General features: G+C 39.8%; 3 protein-coding genes across 6 annotated transcripts; all 3 read right to left on the minus strand.

Moving 5' to 3' along the window:
* Window positions 1-217: 217 nt before the first annotated feature.
* Window positions 218-2,947, minus strand: LOC122993654 (nicotinamide riboside kinase 2-like). Of its 3 annotated transcripts, none has more exons than XM_044367999.1 (8): window positions 2,780-2,947; window positions 2,584-2,674; window positions 1,674-1,722; window positions 1,300-1,465; window positions 1,111-1,182; window positions 904-1,010; window positions 668-753; window positions 218-544 (listed from the first exon to the last, which is right to left on the minus strand). In XM_044367999.1, the coding sequence occupies exons 1-7, from the start codon at window positions 2,803-2,805 to the stop codon at window positions 668-670; spliced, it is 597 nt and encodes a 198-aa protein (XP_044223934.1). In that variant the 5' UTR covers window positions 2,806-2,947; the 3' UTR covers window positions 218-544. The 3 variants fall into 3 exon arrangements, with proteins under 3 accessions (XP_044223934.1, XP_044223933.1, XP_044223935.1); XM_044367998.1 differs by having other exon boundaries at window positions 218-547; XM_044368000.1 differs by lacking the exon at window positions 1,674-1,722 and having other exon boundaries at window positions 218-547.
* A 2,460-nt stretch (window positions 2,948-5,407) lies between these two features.
* On the minus strand, window positions 5,408-15,732 carry LOC122993653 (caytaxin-like). Of its 2 annotated transcripts, none has more exons than XM_044367997.1 (13): window positions 15,318-15,732; window positions 13,079-13,185; window positions 11,636-11,694; window positions 11,325-11,552; window positions 10,461-10,619; window positions 9,731-9,833; window positions 9,257-9,388; window positions 9,021-9,107; window positions 8,347-8,445; window positions 7,931-7,966; window positions 7,790-7,837; window positions 7,355-7,401; window positions 5,408-6,154 (listed from the first exon to the last, which is right to left on the minus strand). In XM_044367997.1, the coding sequence occupies exons 2-12, from the start codon at window positions 13,153-13,155 to the stop codon at window positions 7,362-7,364; spliced, it is 1,068 nt and encodes a 355-aa protein (XP_044223932.1). In that variant the 5' UTR covers window positions 13,156-13,185; window positions 15,318-15,732; the 3' UTR covers window positions 5,408-6,154; window positions 7,355-7,361. The 2 variants fall into 2 exon arrangements, with proteins under 2 accessions (XP_044223932.1, XP_044223931.1); XM_044367996.1 differs by having other exon boundaries at window positions 15,314-15,732.
* Window positions 15,733-17,804: 2,072 nt separating this feature from the next.
* On the minus strand, window positions 17,805-19,870 carry LOC122993401 (excitatory amino acid transporter 4-like; the record flags this gene model as incomplete). The annotated part of the gene is given in 7 exon segments (XM_044367540.1): window positions 17,805-17,894; window positions 18,204-18,338; window positions 18,761-18,911; window positions 19,011-19,078; window positions 19,080-19,181; window positions 19,184-19,247; window positions 19,683-19,870. Coding segments are annotated over 6 exon segments (699 nt in total), but the record flags the coding sequence as incomplete, so codon positions are not given.
* Window position 19,871: the final 1 nt, after the last annotated feature.

The raw sequence follows: 19,871 nt of genomic DNA on the forward strand, positions 1-19,871 counted from the left end.
GGAAATGATTAGCCAACCAGCCGCTTTCACTATGACACTAAATCTAATCTGGGCTATAACGAGGCTCATTCAAGAGCTGCAGGATGTTATCAGTCATCCTCAATATATGTAAATGTTTGAGCTGTCAAACGTGAGGTTTATGAGTCAGAACAGGACTTTTATGGGAACTATACGGGTTTGTTTGAAGTGAGTCAGGAATAAAAACAGGAGACTTAAAGTGGATTCAGTCATTTCTTTATGTTGTGAGACAAAAATCCTTCCTCCCAGTGGGTATTTCACTTTGATGTATAATACAACAAGATCAGATTTTAGATCTGTCCCTGATGTTCAACACTGGGTAATCCAGAGGTGGCTTATCTTTTAGAAAAAAAAGTTACACAGGATTATACAAAACACAACGCTTCTGCCGTTAGTTCTTAATAAGTTACATGATTAACTATTTACAAATCAGAAATCATATAGGCTAGAAGTACAGAATTGATGTTGCACATTTACTCAAAATTATATTTACAAGTCTATACACAAGTCCTCTGTCATCCCCGTCCTGCTGTAGAGAGAGAGAGAGAGAGAGAGAGAAGAAGAGCAGTTACTCACACTGACGAAAACAGCGATGAATCATCTGACTGAGATAATGTTCAAGCTAATCAATGTTTAAAAGTTTATTTACCTATAAGTTGTTCAGCAGGGAGTTCTGAATGCTTTCATATACTTTGTTGTACATATCTTCCTTTGATGTCATCCCGTCAAGGTACTCTGTGCAGAAAGAGACAAATCAGTTGCGAATGAGGGGAATATTTTGCTTGGATTTAGTCAGTAAGGTTGGAAATAGGGAGTCAGAGCAGTGCAGAAACATGAGGGATCGTTGATATTTAGTTCCAGATGTGAGGAATTATCTTAACATACCTATTCTGTCGCATTTGCTCTCCATCTCTTTCCTGTGTTTCAAGTACATGGGCCAGACATGGCCGTCGAAGAGGCCGGGGGGATCGGGGACTGTGTATGTCCTTGTACTGCAAGACACATAATCAATCAAGTCATATATATAGCCAACACCTGTAATACTGTGTCACTCAAGTGCAATCTGTCAGCATTACTCCACAAGGCTGTTACCTTCTCCTCCTTTTGCACTCCTCATAAGGAACGGAAATGTAGAAACATTTGTCATAGACGTCAAGAAGAGGCCTGCAGAGGGGAGGCAAGGCTCTGATTAGTGAAAAGATTTAGTGTTCAAGAGGCCTGTAGCTTCAATTTTATAGAAAACGAGGCCAGAAGTGAAGCTGATATCGGCAAGAGACCCACTTGTAGTTGTAGATGAGGAATCCCTCCACGATGAGAAAATGGATCCCATTCTCCGAGTCGGATTCAGGTGCCAGGCTGACGCCATGGGAGCGGGCAAACTTGACCGGGTTCTCTTGCCAGCCTTTCACAGTGTTGACCATAGCCTCCATGTCCAGAGCCGTGATCACTGATAAAGAACAAGGAGGAAAGAAAGAACAGCGGGCTTCACCACACATGCAAACGACACTCCTCACCAATGTGCTTGAACACACATTAGTCACGGTTAGTGAATGTCTGTAGCATTCACAGAATTGATTTGTTACCAAACTACAGAAATGTGCAGGAAAGAAAAAGTACATTACTGCATGGTTTTCCTAAGGGAAATCCATTCTTACCATCCCACTGTCTAAAGCCGTCCTCCCCGACTTCTATTTGATCGGGTTTCTGAAATAACAGTCACCAATAAAACATTGCTGCAACCTAGTAATCAGTCGGAGCTGATCACACCTGGACAGGACAAGTCAGGGACTCGTCTCCACCAAAAGTAGCACACGGTGAAATTTTTTTTGGTGCGCTTTAAAAATTATTTTTTCTCAATGTTGCAATTGCGATAGGACAGCGCTTTTCTCTTCATAAGGTCTTTGGGTGATAACGCTCGCTGTTGCCTCACTTTGACGAAAAGAAGGATGCTTTTAGGGATGGAACTTCTAGCATGTTTATTTCTCGAGAGCCTCGGACTCTTGCGACTTGGAACTTGCGATTTAGATTTTTTTTCTCAGTAACGCGGCCTTAAACGACACCCATGTCTTGCTATAGTGGCATGACATATGAGATAAGATAAAAAAGTGACATCAAGTCACTGATGTTTTAAAAAACATGAGTGGTGGTCAATCAACCTTTGCTGACCCTGAATGCAACACGAATAGACGATGGATGTGGTAGAAATAAAATGGCTTCTTTTATGCCAAATGAGGTTAATAATATTAACAGTCAAGTTGCAAATAAGTTAGTTGCAGAACTTGCAACATGTTTGGACTAAGTCTGACTTTAAGTGGGGACGCTCAACCCTTTCATTGGCTGTCCAGGAGACAATCAGCCAGATGTATTACTAGGCTACTGCGATGACAGGACATCTGCAGGTCAGACTGGCGGGTTATTTCTGAGCATAAAATGTAGTCAAGAACATATTATAAGTAATACTTTTATTAACTTAGCATTAATGCATTCAAATCATATGTATTGTAGCTTTAAATTTAATATACAAACCTCAAAGCTTATAAAAATGGTGACTTTAATTTTTCTTACCTTGAAAAAATCATCCTGATGCACCACACAACAGTTGGGTAATGTCTTTAGTAGCCTATTTGTCAAAGTGGTCTTCCCACCGTTGGTCACTCTGAAATTAAGATGAATTTCATGCCACGCAAATATGATTTACACTCTAAGTTTTGGCAAATTTTCATTTATAGACACATAGGAAAATACAATAAACAATACTTACCCTCCAATGCCAATTATTAACTTCATTTTCTTATTTTAGATATTGGTCAACTCTTGAATTCGGTAAATAAAAGAAGGGAACCCAACCAAAGCAAGCGCTCACTCAAAGGCTCAAAACCTTTCCTTCTCTTCTGCCACAGATGTTCCCCCCTTTTACTACTTCATTGATAGACAATCTCCCTGCCGGGCATATAAAGGATTTGGCTGCAGCGTCACAGCCTCTCAAACCAATCAGCTTCTTTTTCCTGCAGCCAATAAGCCACCACTTTACAACACACAACACCAATGGGAGGAGGACTTAGGAGCGTCACATTTACATGAAAGTAGACCCCAAATTTTCCACCTGCTGTGAGGGAGCCTGTGAACACTGGCCAACCAAATACCTGACAAATACCACACACCTAACAGAGTTCTTAGAAGATAGTAGAGAAATTCAAGCAGGAAGCCCATTTAGACTGGTGATGATCAGTTTGGTTTCAAATACTCAGACATGTACTTTAAGTGGAGATTAAATTCATCCTAAGGGAGTATTGGCACTGTATATATAGGAGGCAAGTGCTAAGCGTACAATAATTTTAATTTACTGTAATACATGCCAGAGTAAATAAGTCACGTCCTGTTTCTGAAACATCTGTCACAGCACAGAGTAAAACCTCATTATTTGGGTTTTTCGAGGGAAACTTTTCCATGCTTAGACAGCTCTGGGTGGGTGAAGACCAGAAGCACTATATTTAGTTGGCTTTTGTGTGTCAGCCTGCTGTGTCACGCATATTTCTGATGCAACCAGCTGGAGTACATGTCCACCAGCCATGTGACCAGAGGGTCTCGAGTAACTATAGCACATATCTCTTTGAACTTACAGTACACTGCTTATCAGCCTCAGTTATTACACGCCTCTGTGTGCGGCAGTCTAACCTTTTGTTTGTGGAGTATTTGAAGAAATTAATTTACAACTGGTCTTATCTCTTTAAGTGTAAGTGTGAGAGAGGTGAACTTTGAGTTCCAGCTATCGGAGCACATGGTGTCATGTTTCACTGCTGGCACCATGTGATGATAATATTTTTTCATCTCTTACATCGAAATAACTGGCAGAGCCTTGATGTATTGTAGTAGTCGGATGTTAGTAAACAGAAAATGTTATATACAGTATATGGTTAAAAAAAGAAAGGGAAAAAAGATTGGGGGTTACAAAACTGTCCCATATGGCTCTGCTCCGACATACGCACCAAGCCATGTGGTCCACTGTGTGAGGCATGTGGTGCACATACTTTTTCCTTCTGTAGACTGAGAGGACAGACAGACCTTTAGATGACTATTTTGTTATATATATTATTTTTACAGTTAGAATGAGGCTAAACCAAATGTAAAATTACCTACATTTCAAGGATAAAAAGGAATAGTTTGACTGAGTTTGGGAAATACACTTGTTTGCTTTCATGCCGAGTCCAAGATGAGAAGATCGTTATCAGTCTCATGTTTGAAGGTGGTTAGCCTAGCATAGCATAAAGACTGGAGTCTGTGGTACAGACAGCTAGCAAGGGTCTATTCGAAGTTCAAAAAATCCCAAAAGCTCACTAATTAACACAACGTATATATTATGTGTTTTAGCCGTACAAAAACTGAACCGTAAAAACAATTTGTGGTTTTAGAGGGTGTTACATAGTGTGACTGCTTCCTGAAGACATGATGGTGACGACAAGACTGTGTACCTGGCCGTTGTTCGTCAAGAAGTAGTTATACCACATAAATCCTTGTAAAACCACAAACTGTCATAAGATTAAACAAAATATGTCATTAATGAGCTTTAGAGGTGCTGCAGGTGTATTTTTGAACTTTGGAGGGAGCACGGTTAACGGTTTCCCTCTAGTTGCAGTTTGCTAAGCTAAGCTAATCACCTGCTAGCTCTAGCTTTGTACTGAGCGCACAGACTTCAGAGTGGCGTCAACATTGTCATCGAAGTCTCAGAAAGAAAGCAAATAAGTGTTTTTCACTAAATGTAGTTTCTGTTTCATCGTATTGTTGCCAATGCCAATATCGATTAATCATAAACACAAGTTCAGCAAACAGACCATGTTTTTTAATTTATTGTTGAAATACTAATTGTATATTATTATAGGTCAAGAGACATATGAAGTAATGTAATTTAATTTTCTTTTATAGCTGAATCAATTAATCAGATTAGACTGATTGATTTTGCATAGTAGACTTCAGTTAATGGTAAAAATGTAAAAGAACATGCAGGATAAAGGCAAAAATCTCTTCTGCTGCTCACAGATTGCAGCGACAATACAGTTATATATCGTCCTTATACCTTGTGAACACAGTAACCTTGCATATAAAAATAAAGAGGGGTCTGAATGATCCCTATGAAGAGCAGCACAGGACTGTCAGGTGACATGAAGAACATCAACCAACTTGGCCAACACAGTCTTCTCATAAATCAAAACGATGCCCTTTAATAACTCACCGGGAAATGTCACAAACATTCTGGACCAAACTGGAACACATTTAGAGGCAATAAAAAAGATGAAAATATAAGTTGTGATGTACGTGGGTAAGGCTGTACTTGTTGTGTTGCAGGAGTCAAGGTTGGATATGGGGAGTATAATCACGACATGACAAAAGCTTGTTTTAGTTCACTCATTTATTTTTTTACAAACAGTAAATGGCACATTTTCATAAATAACACTTTTAATAATTTGACTCTCTCTTTAAATATATTTCATTTGTAGCAATGTATGATTTTCTTTCTTCTTGTAAAAGTATTTCTTAAAACATCATTTCAAATGACTTAAAAACTGACAAAAACAAATGTAACAGAGACAGAAGGATATAAACAAGCATGCCACCTGCATATCAAACTCTGGAAAACCTGAAACTGTAACACACGTTTGCATCAGTAACATCGACTGTAGGTCTAAGAGGAACAATATCATCGCACATTATTTGTCGGTAAACGATCATGAAACCAAACGATACCCATAACGTTCATAACAAAACCAAATATCTGTGCAAACACCTTTCTCAAAAATATATTACAAGTATGAACAAACGCCTGACATTTCCGGCTCCGTCGGGAGATGCTTGAGAGTTCATCCAAGTCCGTACATTTTCATTCATATGGTTGAATTCATGCTATGGTTAGAGCTCAGGTCGACATGCAGGGAGCAGATATAATTTTATTTAGCTTGTAACTCGTAAAGCTTTGGTGTAAATGAACTTTCAGTTGTTTGAAGCAAGTATTTTATTGAAAATAATGTTTTGAGAAATGATTGTCTTGCATGTAATCCAGTCAGTCCGGTGCAACAAGCGATGGTCTAGGCTGGCTCCCATTTTAATGAATGGATGTTCCCCATAGGCCTTTTGATTCAAAGCTCTGTAATGCAAATACAGAAAGTTAAGTTCTCTCTCTGTCTGACCTTTGGTCCTGACAGTCTGAATGATAATTTGATAATGATTCATCGACATTTTGCACCTGCATAAATATAATGTTCCTGATACAATTTCAAGATCTGCTGTATGTCAGTACGCATGAACTATTCTCCCCCGTCAAACACGACACATATCAGGTTTGCCTATATATTTTTCTCCTGCTTCCTCCCCTGGCATTTGGTTAGGAGATGGTGTCTGTGTCCATTCCTGGGATGTCAGCCAGTCCTCCGGGTGATATATGGAGGCTCATAGGAGTGGTCAGTAGCACAGCACACACGGAGGTGGGGGGTGGGGACTTCCAAAATAACCCATCCTAACTAACCCCGACTTGCTGCGGCCTGCTGCTGCCTGCTGTGGTGGGTATTTCCTCTGATTTCAGGACAGGGTACGCAGCTGTGCTTTATGTAACACGGGGTAAGGGGAATACAGTGTTTGAGGCTCAGGTAACATTTTTTGGACTGTTATGCAGTCTGAGCTGAAACATGACTTGGCAAACGTGGAAATAAGCTGCACTTGATGAGTTACAGTAGTCAATATATTTTCAGTATATATTCAGCAACATATTTTGTACTTTAGCCTTTGGCCTGGTGCCCTTAGAGAAGGACCAGAGCCCAGGAGGAATCAAAAAGTTGACATTTGAAGTTGACAGTTAACACTTTGATGCGATTTGCAATTTCATTAAAATGAAATAAAAATAGAATAAAAGAAACAGTGGTGTGCTTCAGTTTCCTTCATCTACCCATAAACAGAGATGTATTTAAGTTTGATTTGTTTTCTAAAACTACAGATTTGATTTCAATTTTTCACTGTTTTAAAAGAAAATTTGACTTTTAAGATCTGAGTCAACCCATCACTCTTTCTGGTTTGACTGGACTCGATATGATACTGTAAATTGGATCTCGGAGCTCTTGAACTGAGAGCTGACCCTTTGGACTTTCGGTTGGTGACCCTCCACACTCCGAACAGGCCATCGTCCAGCATTTCAGTGATTTACTGTATCGTGTCTCTTTTGCAGACATAAGCATGCGTGTGTGCGCAAAAGACAACATTTCTATGTATGTCAGAGGTTAGTTACAGTGGGCTGACATTACAAACCAGCCTGCAAAGTCGATGGAGGGGCAGTTAAGTCAATGAGAACACTTACCTTAATGTCAGATGTCACTGCCCACCTCTGCTATCATTGACTTCGGCCTGGACGTGACAGATTAGAGTTAAGCCATAAGTAAATATGTAAATATTTTACTAGCTCATGTTATGTTGATAATTCTGCTGCTAAAATACATCCAAGTGGCTGCAATAGTTGTTCAAACAAGTTGATTTACTATTCAGCCTTTTGCATGACATTTTCTTGACATTAATGAAGGAAGCTGCCTTATTCCAGACTCTTAATGGATGGAATTAAATAACTGAAACTGTAAGTGAAAGTGATTTTTTTCAGACTTATAGTAACCACCACCAGTTTTAAATAAAAGAATAAAATGTCTGAACAGTTTCCATGTTGTAGTGGCGTCGTTCTGTAGCAGAAAAAAGTATTTAATTCATCCAGAAATGGCTTCGGACTGTATGTAAATGAGTTCACCTTTCTTTAGGCAGTGTCGAGTTGGTCTGCTGCTGCTCTTGCTCAAGTCTGTAAGTCAGACAGACAGATATCAAAACTACATCAAGAGCATGAACTTAAAATCCTTTTTAATGTGAAATCACATTAAAATCCATTGCTCACCTTTCCCTTTGTGCTCTTAGCTTCTCGTCATCATACCTTAGAAAAAACAGAGTAGAAATCTTTGACTGATGTGTCACACGGATGTAAAAAGAAGCTAATGATATATTGCTGTACACTATTACAAATCATATGTAGAAGATGAGCCAAAGATTATTTACCCTGCCAGTATACTACACACTATATTGACCATCTAGTGTTTCAGCTACGTACATTAAAATAAATAGCAACAACTATACATTTAAATAAATGCAAACAATTACACATTACTAAATCTTGTTTGTTTGGCTCAGATTTGGTTTGATTGCCGTACTGTAAGCATTCTTTCAGGGTTACTGTAAGCATGCAACACATTAGTTCAGCTTTCACAGACACATGTAGTGTCTCAGTAGTGACCCTTGGTGGTTGAGAGTACTTACTGCAGCACACACTCAGGGATCTGCACATGCTCCATGGGGATGATCTGGCTGAGTTCCTCCAGGGTGTGAACGTATCGGATCTTATCCATGAACTTCACACTGCAGAGAACAACAAAGGTTTAAAAATGAAATATGTAAAAAACAGAACAATACAAATAAACATGTGAAGTAGAAAGACGTCCAGATGCTAATAGGAGGGTCGTAGTCGAGAGGCAAACAACAGCAAAGGCACAAGAGACTCAAGCAGTGAAGACATCTGAGATAGACGCCAACACATTACACCTGAGACAGATGTTTGCAACAGTTACGGAGTGACTGTACTTTTTCTTCTCTAAAGTATTTTTTGTGCGTTTTTGACGACAGTAGAGAGGAGACAGAACGTGAGGGGAGAGAGAGAGAGAAGGGGGATGGCATGCAACAAAGGTTTCAGACAAGACTAAAACCATGGACATTGTAATTACACAGTCAGCGTTTTAAGTGTCTTGGCCACCAGGACGCGCCGAATTATAATACTTTTATGTTTTGTCACGGTCTGAATAAACACACAGGCGTGTTATGGCATGACATAGTCATCTTCTTTCTTCTTTCTGTTTCTTAGATATGCTGAGACAAGTTGTTTCTCAGCCAATAAATCGCTCCAGGGATAGACTGATGGATTATAAACATGTCCTCACCTGATGAAAGGTCTTGAGATGGCCAGGACCGTCCGGATGAACCATGTTGGGTGAGCAATGATGAGACACTTTAGATTCTTCCTCAGTCTGCAGTAGACATTCAGAGCAAAAGTATTTGAGATGCCATCATATTTCTAATCATCATTTCTAACATCATGACTCAATAGTTTCACATTCTTGACCACAGTTTCATCATGTTAGCCCAAACAATGCTTTTGTTTTTTTTTCTGTCTTACTTCCTGTCAATCATCTGGTAGCATCTCTTCAGCCAGCTGATGCCGGGCATCTTCCTGCGAGGAGTTGCTCCATTCAGGTAAACAATCATGTAATCTTCTGCCACCAGCAGCTCAAGGCTGCTCACAACGTACCTGATGACAGAACAAACAAGCTCAGATCTTCTGATGATATGGCGGCATATGAGATTAAAGCATCAATTACACAGAATTCCTATGTTTAAATGGTGATTTGGAGTGGATCCAGTTCAGATATGTGCTTTACAAAGGAAACTACTTGAAGCCAAAATGAGGGCTGTTAAAATGATTCATCTTTCATTTTGAGCATTTAATGTTAATGATCATTTCAAACATGATTTGACATGTGCATTTCATGGACAAATCATCTTCAGTCATATTCTTTGATCAATTACACAGAGTAAAGTAAAAGAATAATATCATAAAAAGATTCATAATAACTGTGAAAGAGTCCCTTACAGGAAGAGATTCTCCATGATGTATGTGTAGTCCTCACAGCTGCTGTCAGGAAGGTGGCAGGCTGCAAACACGATGATGGCATTTAGACCTTCACCATAATAACCTGAGAGACGAGAGAGACACATTCAGCATGATGACAGTGACATTAGCAATGATGTGAGCAGTGGCATTTTACTCAAAAATCAATATTGATATCAGCTGTATCATAATTTGACATGACTATGGAGGTCTAAAAAATAACTCTGTAAAGATTACTGTATTTATTCATAAATTGCTCACTTATGATTTATTTATTTTCAAAGCAGCTTTACAGCTTTTCTATTTTCTGTTGTCTTGCTTCAACAAGTGCTGCATTCTGCTAATTTAAATCGCTGTATGTACTTGTTTTGAGTCAGTAGTTGCGGCTTAATCCCATTATGCTAACATGTATTTTTAATATGAAGCACATGAGTTTCCCTTGTGCATAAAATGTACCATATAAATAGTTTGCTTTGCTCTGCCTTTTTGCCTTTATGTCTCTTTACATCCCTTGAAGGTCTAAATGCTGTTTCAGAGGCTTTTCCACCCTGACAACATGATTATATTCTGGGGGAAATACATTGTAACTTAACAGTACTTATCTTTCACGACCCACTTTGAATGAGCCCTAACATACATATATGCACGCAGGCACATAAACCCTCTGGTATGTTTATAAAAGAACATACACGCATTTGTGACCTGAACTTACCTCCATGTGTGACCACCCTCAGGTACTGCCTGATGACCTGCATGTCAATCCGTTGCTCCTGGTCACCGATGATCACTGTTCGCCAGAGACGACCGGATGAGTCTCTCTCTTCCTCACTTTCACCTGGAAGACGTTTAGCGGAGGCCACAGGAGTGTCATCTAGGAACAAGGTGACACCAGAAAGTTGTTGGTCAGACTGTTTAACCATCCTCTCTGCTTGTCTTAACATTTATGACGTGATATCATATGGTCAACATGAGATAGATCAGGGTCACGGAGTTAAAGATTTTCATATCTGTTCACTATCAAACTTCAACATGACTCACGGCTTGAGACAAACTACATAATGTGGAAACACTGTCAAATTAAAAAGTTGTGAAAATTCAACTTTACATAATTATTCTTAGATTTGAAAAGACACTTGGCAAAAAGCTTAAATCTAATTTATAAAAGTCCAGCAATGAATACTAATGGTTGGGACTGTGTGAGAAAGGTATTTATTCAACTCTATGGAAGGAAATGAGTGTTGTCAGTAGTACTATTGTACTGGATCTACGATGGAAACAAGAATTAAAGACCCTAAAGGGAGCAAACTTTGGGGAATTAAGTAAACATCCAATGATTTTTGGCTTGACTGCACTTCTGAGGGCATCCACTGTGTCTTTTCATTTGGAAAAGTGAAAAGCGGTAACTAAAAGCCAAAGGAAGATGACATGTGATGTCTGAGACAGGGTTGTCTTTGCTCTGTGATAATGTGATTTGCTTTAACATGCATCCTTTGACCTGAAAAAATTCAGTGTCTCCATTAATCCTGAACATTTAAATGTTTCTAAAATTATCATTATTATGTGACCTCTGTCTGACCTTCCCATTCCAGCTCGTTGCCATTGTTGATGAACTCCAGCGAGTCAGTCTCATCCGGAGTCTCGATGTCGTCCACGTTAATGTCCAGGTCATCGGGCGTTTCCAGGAAGTCATCAGACAGCACCGACCCCTCGCTCTGATCCAGGGACAGGTTCATGTCGGGGGCGACCAGGGTGCGGCGTTTACGCTGGGCCATGGACTCTCCCACATTCAGAGAGCTGGGGGGATCTAAAAAAGCAAGTCAGGGAAGTTTAGATAATGTATATAGTAACAACAATATATATTTAATGCTGTTTATTTATTTCACGTACTGGTTCTGGTGTCAGTGAGGCCACATGAAGAATCAACATCTCCATCTTCTGGTAGTGGCCTGAAGATAAATATATTTATGTATAAATACAGTGATAATAGAAACAGTGCAAATTAGAAAACAGATTGACTTCTGGAGGAATTATAGTTTCTCTTATTTTTCTTCTTCTACCAAGATAATGATTGTTTTGGTCTTTTTATAATTGCCAGTTATAAGCATTTGAAATAAACTCCTATGATAAAAAAGCAAAACAAAAATAAACTATAAAGAAAAATATGAGAAGCAGTTTCTTTGCTCTTAGCCTTTTTTTTTTGGAGACGCTCTATTGTGATATAAGTACAGTGTGTCCTTGGAAACAATACGTGTTGTTCGAGAAAGCAACACCAGTAATTCTCAACTCCCCTCTGACATTATAATAAGACAGACGAACCCTGAGCGCTGGGGGAGAGGAGAGCAAGATTACAGTAGATTGCACTCATACAGACACACAGACAGAAAGAAAGACACAGACATTAACGCAGACATGCAAGCATAGACTAACACACCCTAAAAACACCACAAGTATGGACTAGCTGATGGAGCTGCTGAGATAATTGCTGTTATTATGTTGTCAGTAGCTTTGTAGAGGCAAGTTAAAGACAGCTCCAACAGATATTCAAGAGTGGATTAAACAGTAGGGAAGAGAAAAACAATTTGCAGTGTGAAAGCAATATTATAATATAACTGCTTGAAGGTACGTTTATCATATTACATAAAGAAACAGCCATAAGAAACAATACAAAGTTGAGATCAAGGTGAAATACAGGAGAAAAATGTAATTTGACATGAAACTTTGCCTTATTTCCCAGCAGCATTTTACATAATTCCACCACATTTGATTTTTTTGAGATATTTCTGACCTTGTTAGCTAGTTCACAGTCAGAGATAGAGATGGAACGTGCCAATGATTCTGAACTGCATCTGAAGACACCATATTGCAGTAACCTTGTATGTCCTTTAGCCATCTGAGCCACCAGGATATCGTGTGAATACCAAGATGACTTGCAGGAGATGGACGACATTATTGTATGTAATAAAACACATGTAAAGCTGTTGAGGATAGAATTGATATCCTGGAATAATCTGTTTCCTCTGCTCATTTTTGTCAAGCACATTTCTTCTGCTTTAGAAATGATTCTTGCCAGTAAAAGAGTGTGGGTGGCCAACTATTTATTCATTGTGTTGCCTTCTGTCTTTTCTCTCTGTGCAAGCTGCTATTTTGCTCACTGACATGACAACACCCTCATCACGCATCACATAACGACCGCATCACGGAAAGAACACACCTGCTGCCTCTCAGCTTTCAACACACGTGACTGACTTTCCATTATTTCAGAGGCTGTCAAAGAAATAGACAAAATGCACACCCACAGACACTCTCGCTTTCATACGTATGTAGGGATACCTGGGGAAATCCTCGTCCTGCCACTCGTCTTTAACCTCCATGCTATCCATGCGTAAAGTGGCTTCTGCTGTACCCATCCTCAGCCAGGGAGGACGGGATTCAGCTCTCTGTGGTTGACAAACAGGAAAAAACACAATATCATTCAGGATACAATGCCATGAACACTGTTAAAAGATATGTGTAGCTGTCTTTATAGGCCAAGTTAAGTCTGACTCATTTATAGTGTATAAGAGTTTTAACAAAACTTAATTGTGAGCCCTGGTCATGTGAAGAATCCAACAATAAGTTCTGTCAAATCTGCAACTTTTATCCTTCTGACTTACATGAAAAATATCAAAAATGCAGCCAAAAAATTGCAAAATTTGCAATTTCTACAACCCACATGCAGTGAAGTCAGTGTAAGTAAAAAAAACTGGCAAAACTAAGTCCCATTTGGTTTTCTTCCTCTGCATCTCTGGGCGAAGAGACAAAAATAAAACACCACATTGCTCATCATGCTAACCCTAACCCCTGAGGGTGATACAAGCAAATAATATCTGCCACTCTAGAGCAGAGACTGACCTGTACTTCCATATTTTACATAACCAAGTCAGAAATGACAGAAGTGTCCACCCAGCACCGCCTGTCCTTTTCTTGCTATATGACGTAAAGCTTTACATACGCAACGTCTCGTGTTTAGGTCAGTTATTGCAGGCTGTCATACAAGGATCAGTCACGCACAGAATAAACATCATGTGTGAGTCTTGTGTCAGTAATGTGTATGTGGGGTTGGGGGGGGGGTGTCCTTCCTACATCACTGTCCCAGCCATTGATCATGCTGCAGCAGACGTTACCAAAGTCCATTTGTCCACTGGCATGGCACTGATGAGCTATAGTGAGACACATCAGAGCCCATATGAAGGAAAAAAAAGTGGGCTAAAAGGCCTTCAGGCTACATGATGCTTGTGCTGTTGTGATTGGATTCTAAATGGTGGAGGAAAGTCTGTTTATCAGTCCCACGAAGAAGTTGTGGGGTTTGATGTGAGCTTGATGGGGGAATTCCTTAAAAGCCACTTTAATAAAGATCCTTCAGGGTAAATTATACTTCAAGTCGCCTTCCTTTGTTCTCACACTCAGATTTAAAAAAAAAGCCTCCTGAAACGGATTGATCATTTTCACAGCTAAGAGGGGTGTGACAAGCTGAGGAAAAAAACAGGGAAATTCACACGGAAACAGCAGATCAGTGCGTGTGGATTGTTCAGATGCGTGTGCAGATGTCTCTTACCCGGGTTAAACTGCTCATACAGTCAACCGCTGATTGATGGACACAAAGTAATGTTGCAGCAGCACGTGCTCGGTAGGGATTTGAGTCCAGATGGCAGGGCAGCCTTTATTTTCCAAACACTATCTCGAGAGCTATTGACTGTGCTCAGTGCACCAAAACCTAATCTTCTGTCTCAGAGATGGAAATTAAAACGTATGCAAATGCTGAATAATGCTTTAATAATAAAATGATATTCTTGACAAGTACTTTTCCTCTAACATGAGTAAAATTTGTAAGTGAAATGTTATACTAATACTCCTCCTCTGACCTGTTAAATCATTTACATGGCTCGCAGCTTGAAGATAAGTATCAATAGGGCGACGGATGATAAAAGGCAACAGAGACAAGATGAGTGGAGCCTTCCTCAACTTGTCTGATTGCAATCTACAGGCAATGATGGAAAAAGCCTCTGAAAACTTGGCTTCAAATCTCTTTGACATTAAATAATCATGATTAAATAAGCATCAATCAACATCAAAAACATCTTTACATATTATTTTATTAAGAGTTTGACACTCAAAAACTGTAATCTGCTTTATTAGTACGGTGTGGTTAAGGCTTGAACAGATTTGATTGACGGGGACCAGACAACCTGCCAGGTGTCCTCTTTGAACCAGTGAGAAGAGCAGAAGAAGAAACACATAAATTGGCAGCATATAGTGTGTTTCGTGTACAGTAGGATCCCATTACTCATAGGTTTTCAGGGCTAATAAGTGTGTGAGCAGCTATTCAGTCACGACTGCCGCCCTTTCCTTATCTGACAAATGAAAACAGACACTGTCTCGCTAATTTGAATCACACATATTAGCAGAATGAAACGGAGCATTGATTAAGTCTGTGCCCTCTGTGAGTAACATTCTGTGTAAAAAAAAAGCACTTTATCCAGCTGTAATCAGAAAACACCATGGTTCATGTAAAAGCAGGTTACTCACATACTGTAATTAAGGAGATTTCCTCGTCACTGTTTTGAAAGCTTCTCTGTTTTGCTTTCAGATGCTCCTCTTTCCCCTTCCTCCTTAAAGCCGCTCGAGCAGAGTGAGGTTCATTACTGTTTACGTCTGCAGGTGGGACACTTGTGTGCTCAGGAGAGGTGCTGTTGGACCACTCCTGCTGTTTGTCGATGCTTCTAATGGAGGCTGAGAGAGAAATCGAGTCCTCCTGTAAAGGGGAGAACGGTTAGGAGAGTCAGGGTCATCATCACACAGCAAACACCATCCTGCTCTCATCTTTTCAGTCTCCTCTGTCAGATCCCATGCTGCTTTTTGGACAAAAGATAATCCTCAGCCTGCGCTTTCAGCTCGTCTCATGATGAGCACTCTCTATCTCTCTTCCTCCCATTTACCTCTGCTTGTCTCTGCTGAATCCCCCCCCTCCCCTCTCTACCCTCCTCCTCCCTCCACCAACACTAAAGCCCCCACCCCAGCCTCTAATCCTGCTGTGATGACGTCACTCGCATCGGAGCTGTGTTGTGATAGTTATGTAATCAAACCTGCCTTCCTTCTCTTTGATTTTCTTTTGGCTGAGTGCAATGCCCCGAGTCAGGATCAGCTGTTTTCCTTCCTGTCACGTTCAGTCCATTTTGCATCCATGATTGAACATGTTTTTGTCCTCCTGCGAGCTTGAAAACATGGACGTTTCTAATTCACCGTTGTTCCCTGGCAACAGCATCTTTCTCTCTCTCTCTCTCTCTCTCTCTCTCTCTCTCACACACACACACACAGTCTCTCTCGCTTTCTTGCTTTTTCTCACCATCCTTTTTAAGCTCTCTCACTCTTAATGAAACCCCTCCTCCACATGAATTCCCCTCCTTTCACTAGCTCCCTGCCTGTGATGCTTACTCCCCTTTCCTCTCCTCCCTCCCCCCCTCCCTCCCTCCCTCCCTCTCTTTCTCTTGCTCTGTCCTCACAGCTGCACTGAGCTCTGGGCAATGTCAGTGAACACAGAGTGGCATCTCTCTGGCATTGCACTCATCGCCCAGTGGGAGCAGCCACGGTTTTCTATTCTTCTGCTACTGGCTGCATTTCGGGTGTGTTTACAGTTTTCTATTAATAACGCTACTTTGCACAGCACTGAAATACCTCAATATGCCCAGACTTGTTGGTGAAAGCATTTGTTTGCTCACAGATTTTGAGCACTACACACCCTGAATATTAAGTATTTAACTTTAGGTGAGTAAGAACATACCAACATTGCATTCAATTGTTATTATAATAAACAGGCAAAGAAGTTATTGTTTTTTTAATTAAAGGTTTTATTTCCATGAAAAGCTTGCCTAGCTTTAAATTTTGTCTTAACTTTCTCTGAAAACGTCCTTTTTAATAGCCAATAGGGTGAAATTTATATTTCAGTGCTGTCGTCCTTTCTGTACCTTGCTGTAGTGTTTTTTTTCAGAGAAAACATAAAACACAGCCAGTTACAGGCGCACATTGTGTTTACTGGTGCAGTACTATAAAATATTTAACAGTTCTATATGTATTTACATGCAAAGCCCATGAGTAACTGGGTCACTGATATATATAGATATTTTTGGCATGTTGACTTTCCTCCCACCAGATGGTGGTAGAGTGATTACTGTGAAAGACACATCTGCAGTGCTACAACGGGATGAAATAGTGCACTGTTAGATAGTTGTCATTTAAAATACAGGGTTGGACTGATCTCTTGATTACCCTTATGTAAAGCCTGTTATAATTTACTATATTTAACACAGTAACTTTAACATTATGAATTGCAGGAATAAAATTAGAGAGCATGAGAGTTGATGTTATTAACTGTGTTACAGAAATAATTTTCAAAAAATAGAAACACTTACTTATCATAAGGCTTAATGAAAATGTGGCAAATTGCATCAGTCACAATCTATCAAAGACTATGATGTGCCTTTAGTAAGAAATAATTTTTCATGTCATGTAACCATTCTGCTTAATCAGACCAAAAACAAATCTAAACACTAAATAAAGTGGTAAAAACTGACTTAAATTAAATAAATAAATTAAAAAATAATAAATAAAATATGCAATATATAATATATAGCTTTTTCCAAAATTCTGAAGGCATATAGCCTATTAATTATGTCAAATTTTTATATTTAACTTTTTATATCTAACCCCTACAGCACCACAATTGTATGCTTTTAATGATTTCATCTAAACTAGTATGCAACTTGTCTTGTAGCAATGAGTGTATTTTTGGTTGTGCCTACCTGATCCTTTAGATTATATCTCTGCCTAAACATTTGTCACTCATCCTGATAACCCCTTTTCTTATGGTCTGTTCCACTAGTATCTGTAACTTATTGGGTTTCTCATACAGATCTTTTGATGGTCTTTGTAAAAATCCGAAACACGAGTCTAAGCCAATGACACACGGTCAAATCTCATGGGAGCTGAGCTTTCTTCCTCCAAGCATTCCTCAGCAGGAGCGGAGCTCTGCAGGTCATGTTTGGACAGATGCTGCACCACACCCACACCGATACAGTCACCCAGCACATAGGTGGCAGTCATCAAACGATCCCTGTCGACAAACATATAATTGACTTGACCACAACAATAAAAGTTAAAGAATGCTGTCAACATGTACAGGTACTTTAAGGATGTTATGTTATAGGGCAAATCAATACCATTATTCTAGATTAGTCAAAGTTAGACAAAACTGGAACACCTTTTGTCTGGACCAAAGTGGTGTACCAACAGACCAACAGTCCATCACTAGAGCTATGCTGCTACCGTGGCTAAAATATATCCTCACTCTTAATGTCTGATGTAATGTCGCATAGATTGTTTCTCAGAAAGAGAAAAGTACAAGATACATGCAGGCACTTACAGAATCCAATCAACAATCATGAGCATTGATATGTCTTCTGTGGGCAGTCCAGCTGATGACAACACAATCACCATGGATACCATGCCAGCCTGCAGGATGCCTGCCGCACCGGTACTTGCAGCTGTGACAGTAAAACTGAACAAAAACAACAGCGATGGTTATCTAATGCAATATAAGATATAAGCCATTAATAGTTTATCAATCATGTTTGTGGATTCAAACACTGAAAATCTGCATGTACAAGTTCAACCAATGAGAAGGAGACCACTCAAAACTATGGGAACTGGTCCTCGAGGCCTCTGCTTGTGTTTATAAAAATAGTGTGACAGTGTGTGATCATCACTGTACTTCACACTGGGGCCTAACAGCTTCCTGAGGTTAGAGGTATTTTCCCTAAAGCACACAAACACCAATCAAGGTTAAAGTTATAAGCAAATATAACAGAGATTAAGGCTTAGTAAAACTTACAGAACTTCGTTTACATAGCTAAAATCTGATATAAATTTAATCGGATCTGAGAACAATGATTTGACCCAGTTAAACTCCATATTATTAACCTGGACTATGAATAAAGCACCTACAGCTTCATAGAGTGCTGCACCATCCATGTTCATTGTGGCTCCTATTGGCAGCATGAAGCATGTCACTTGTTTGTCCATGCTGTGAACCTCCTTCATACAGCGGAAGGTTACAGGAAGGATCGCAGAACTATGAAAGAAACCCATAATGTATTTGAAGGACACTGACACTCTGCCATTCCGAATGTGTTTGTAATGCGTTATGTTTAAAATTAAGACCTTGGCTCACCTGGATGAAGTCCCAAAGGCAGTGGTGAGAGCCTGGAGCAGACCAACCATGAACTTGAAGGGATTTTTTACGTGTGACAACGAAATAGATGAGGGCAAGGGTGAAGAAGCTGTGGATCAGCAGGCCAGTGATCACTGACAGAGTATACATTGCAACTTCATGACCAATCTCTCTCCAGGGTCTCTCATCTTCAATATTTGTCCTGCCAGCAGGAAAAGGATTCCCACTGGAGAATACCTGTGGTAGAGAGGTGAGATAGAGCAGAGGAAATCATCATATCTGACCACACAATGCTCTTGCAAGATTTCCCAGAATGAGTGATAGAGAGCTAACATAGTGGGCAGTGCACATAGATTATCACCTCTGCAAGAAATCTCAAGCAACTGACCTCAGTTGGATACCTCATGGATAGCAAACACTGGGACAATATATATTTCATAGTTTATCCAAAACCTTATCACAAAGACTAGGAGAATGCAGCCTTTGATTAGCTCTTTAATGATATGGCTACTAATATTCCCTCATCCCTGGACAGATAACAGTGATAACAGAAAATTAAAAGCAATTACATACAACACGTAAAACAAAATGCAGATGAACCGGTGCGTTAAAGACAGTATTGACTCAGAGAGTTACAACCAGTTTATCTTCTTGTTTGTTTCCCATTCTTACCAGATGACCATGTTAGCTGGTTGCATGGTAGTTTTATTCAGGCAGTCTACGAAGTCCCTCAGAGGTTTTCCCTCATTCTCCATACTGCCCAGAATGAGGCCAAAGGCAATGCAGAAGACCAATAAACCCAAAATATTGACCCCATCTGAGGTGCCTGGTGTCGGCACTGTGTCATCTATAGGGGTCCTA

This window comes from Thunnus albacares, chromosome 12, assembly GCF_914725855.1.
Source record: "Thunnus albacares chromosome 12, fThuAlb1.1, whole genome shotgun sequence".
NCBI lineage: Eukaryota > Metazoa > Chordata > Actinopteri > Scombriformes > Scombridae > Thunnus > Thunnus albacares.

What these genes read in the sequence shown, in the direction of transcription:
- LOC122993653 (XM_044367997.1), bottom strand. Translation starts at nt 13,155, where the DNA reads ATGGGTACAGCAGAAGCCACTTTACGCATGGATAGCATGGAGGTTAAA. An exon ending in CCTCACTGACACCAGAACCA is followed by an intron (nt 11,553 to 11,635) that starts GTACGTGAAATA and finishes TTGCTTTTTTAG; the next exon opens with ATCCCCCCAGCTCTCTGAAT. An exon ending in GAGGGTGGTCACACATGGAG is followed by an intron (nt 9,834 to 10,460) that starts GTAAGTTCAGGT and finishes CTCGTCTCTCAG; the next exon opens with GTTATTATGGTGAAGGTCTA.
- LOC122993654 (XM_044367999.1), bottom strand. Translation starts at nt 2,805, where the DNA reads ATGAAGTTAATAATTGGCATTGGAGG. An exon ending in ATCAGGATGATTTTTTCAAG is followed by an intron (nt 1,723 to 2,583) that starts GTAAGAAAAATT and finishes CTGTTATTTCAG; the next exon opens with AAACCCGATCAAATAGAAGT. An exon ending in TTCCTCATCTACAACTACAA is followed by an intron (nt 1,183 to 1,299) that starts GTGGGTCTCTTG and finishes TCCCCTCTGCAG; the next exon opens with GCCTCTTCTTGACGTCTATG.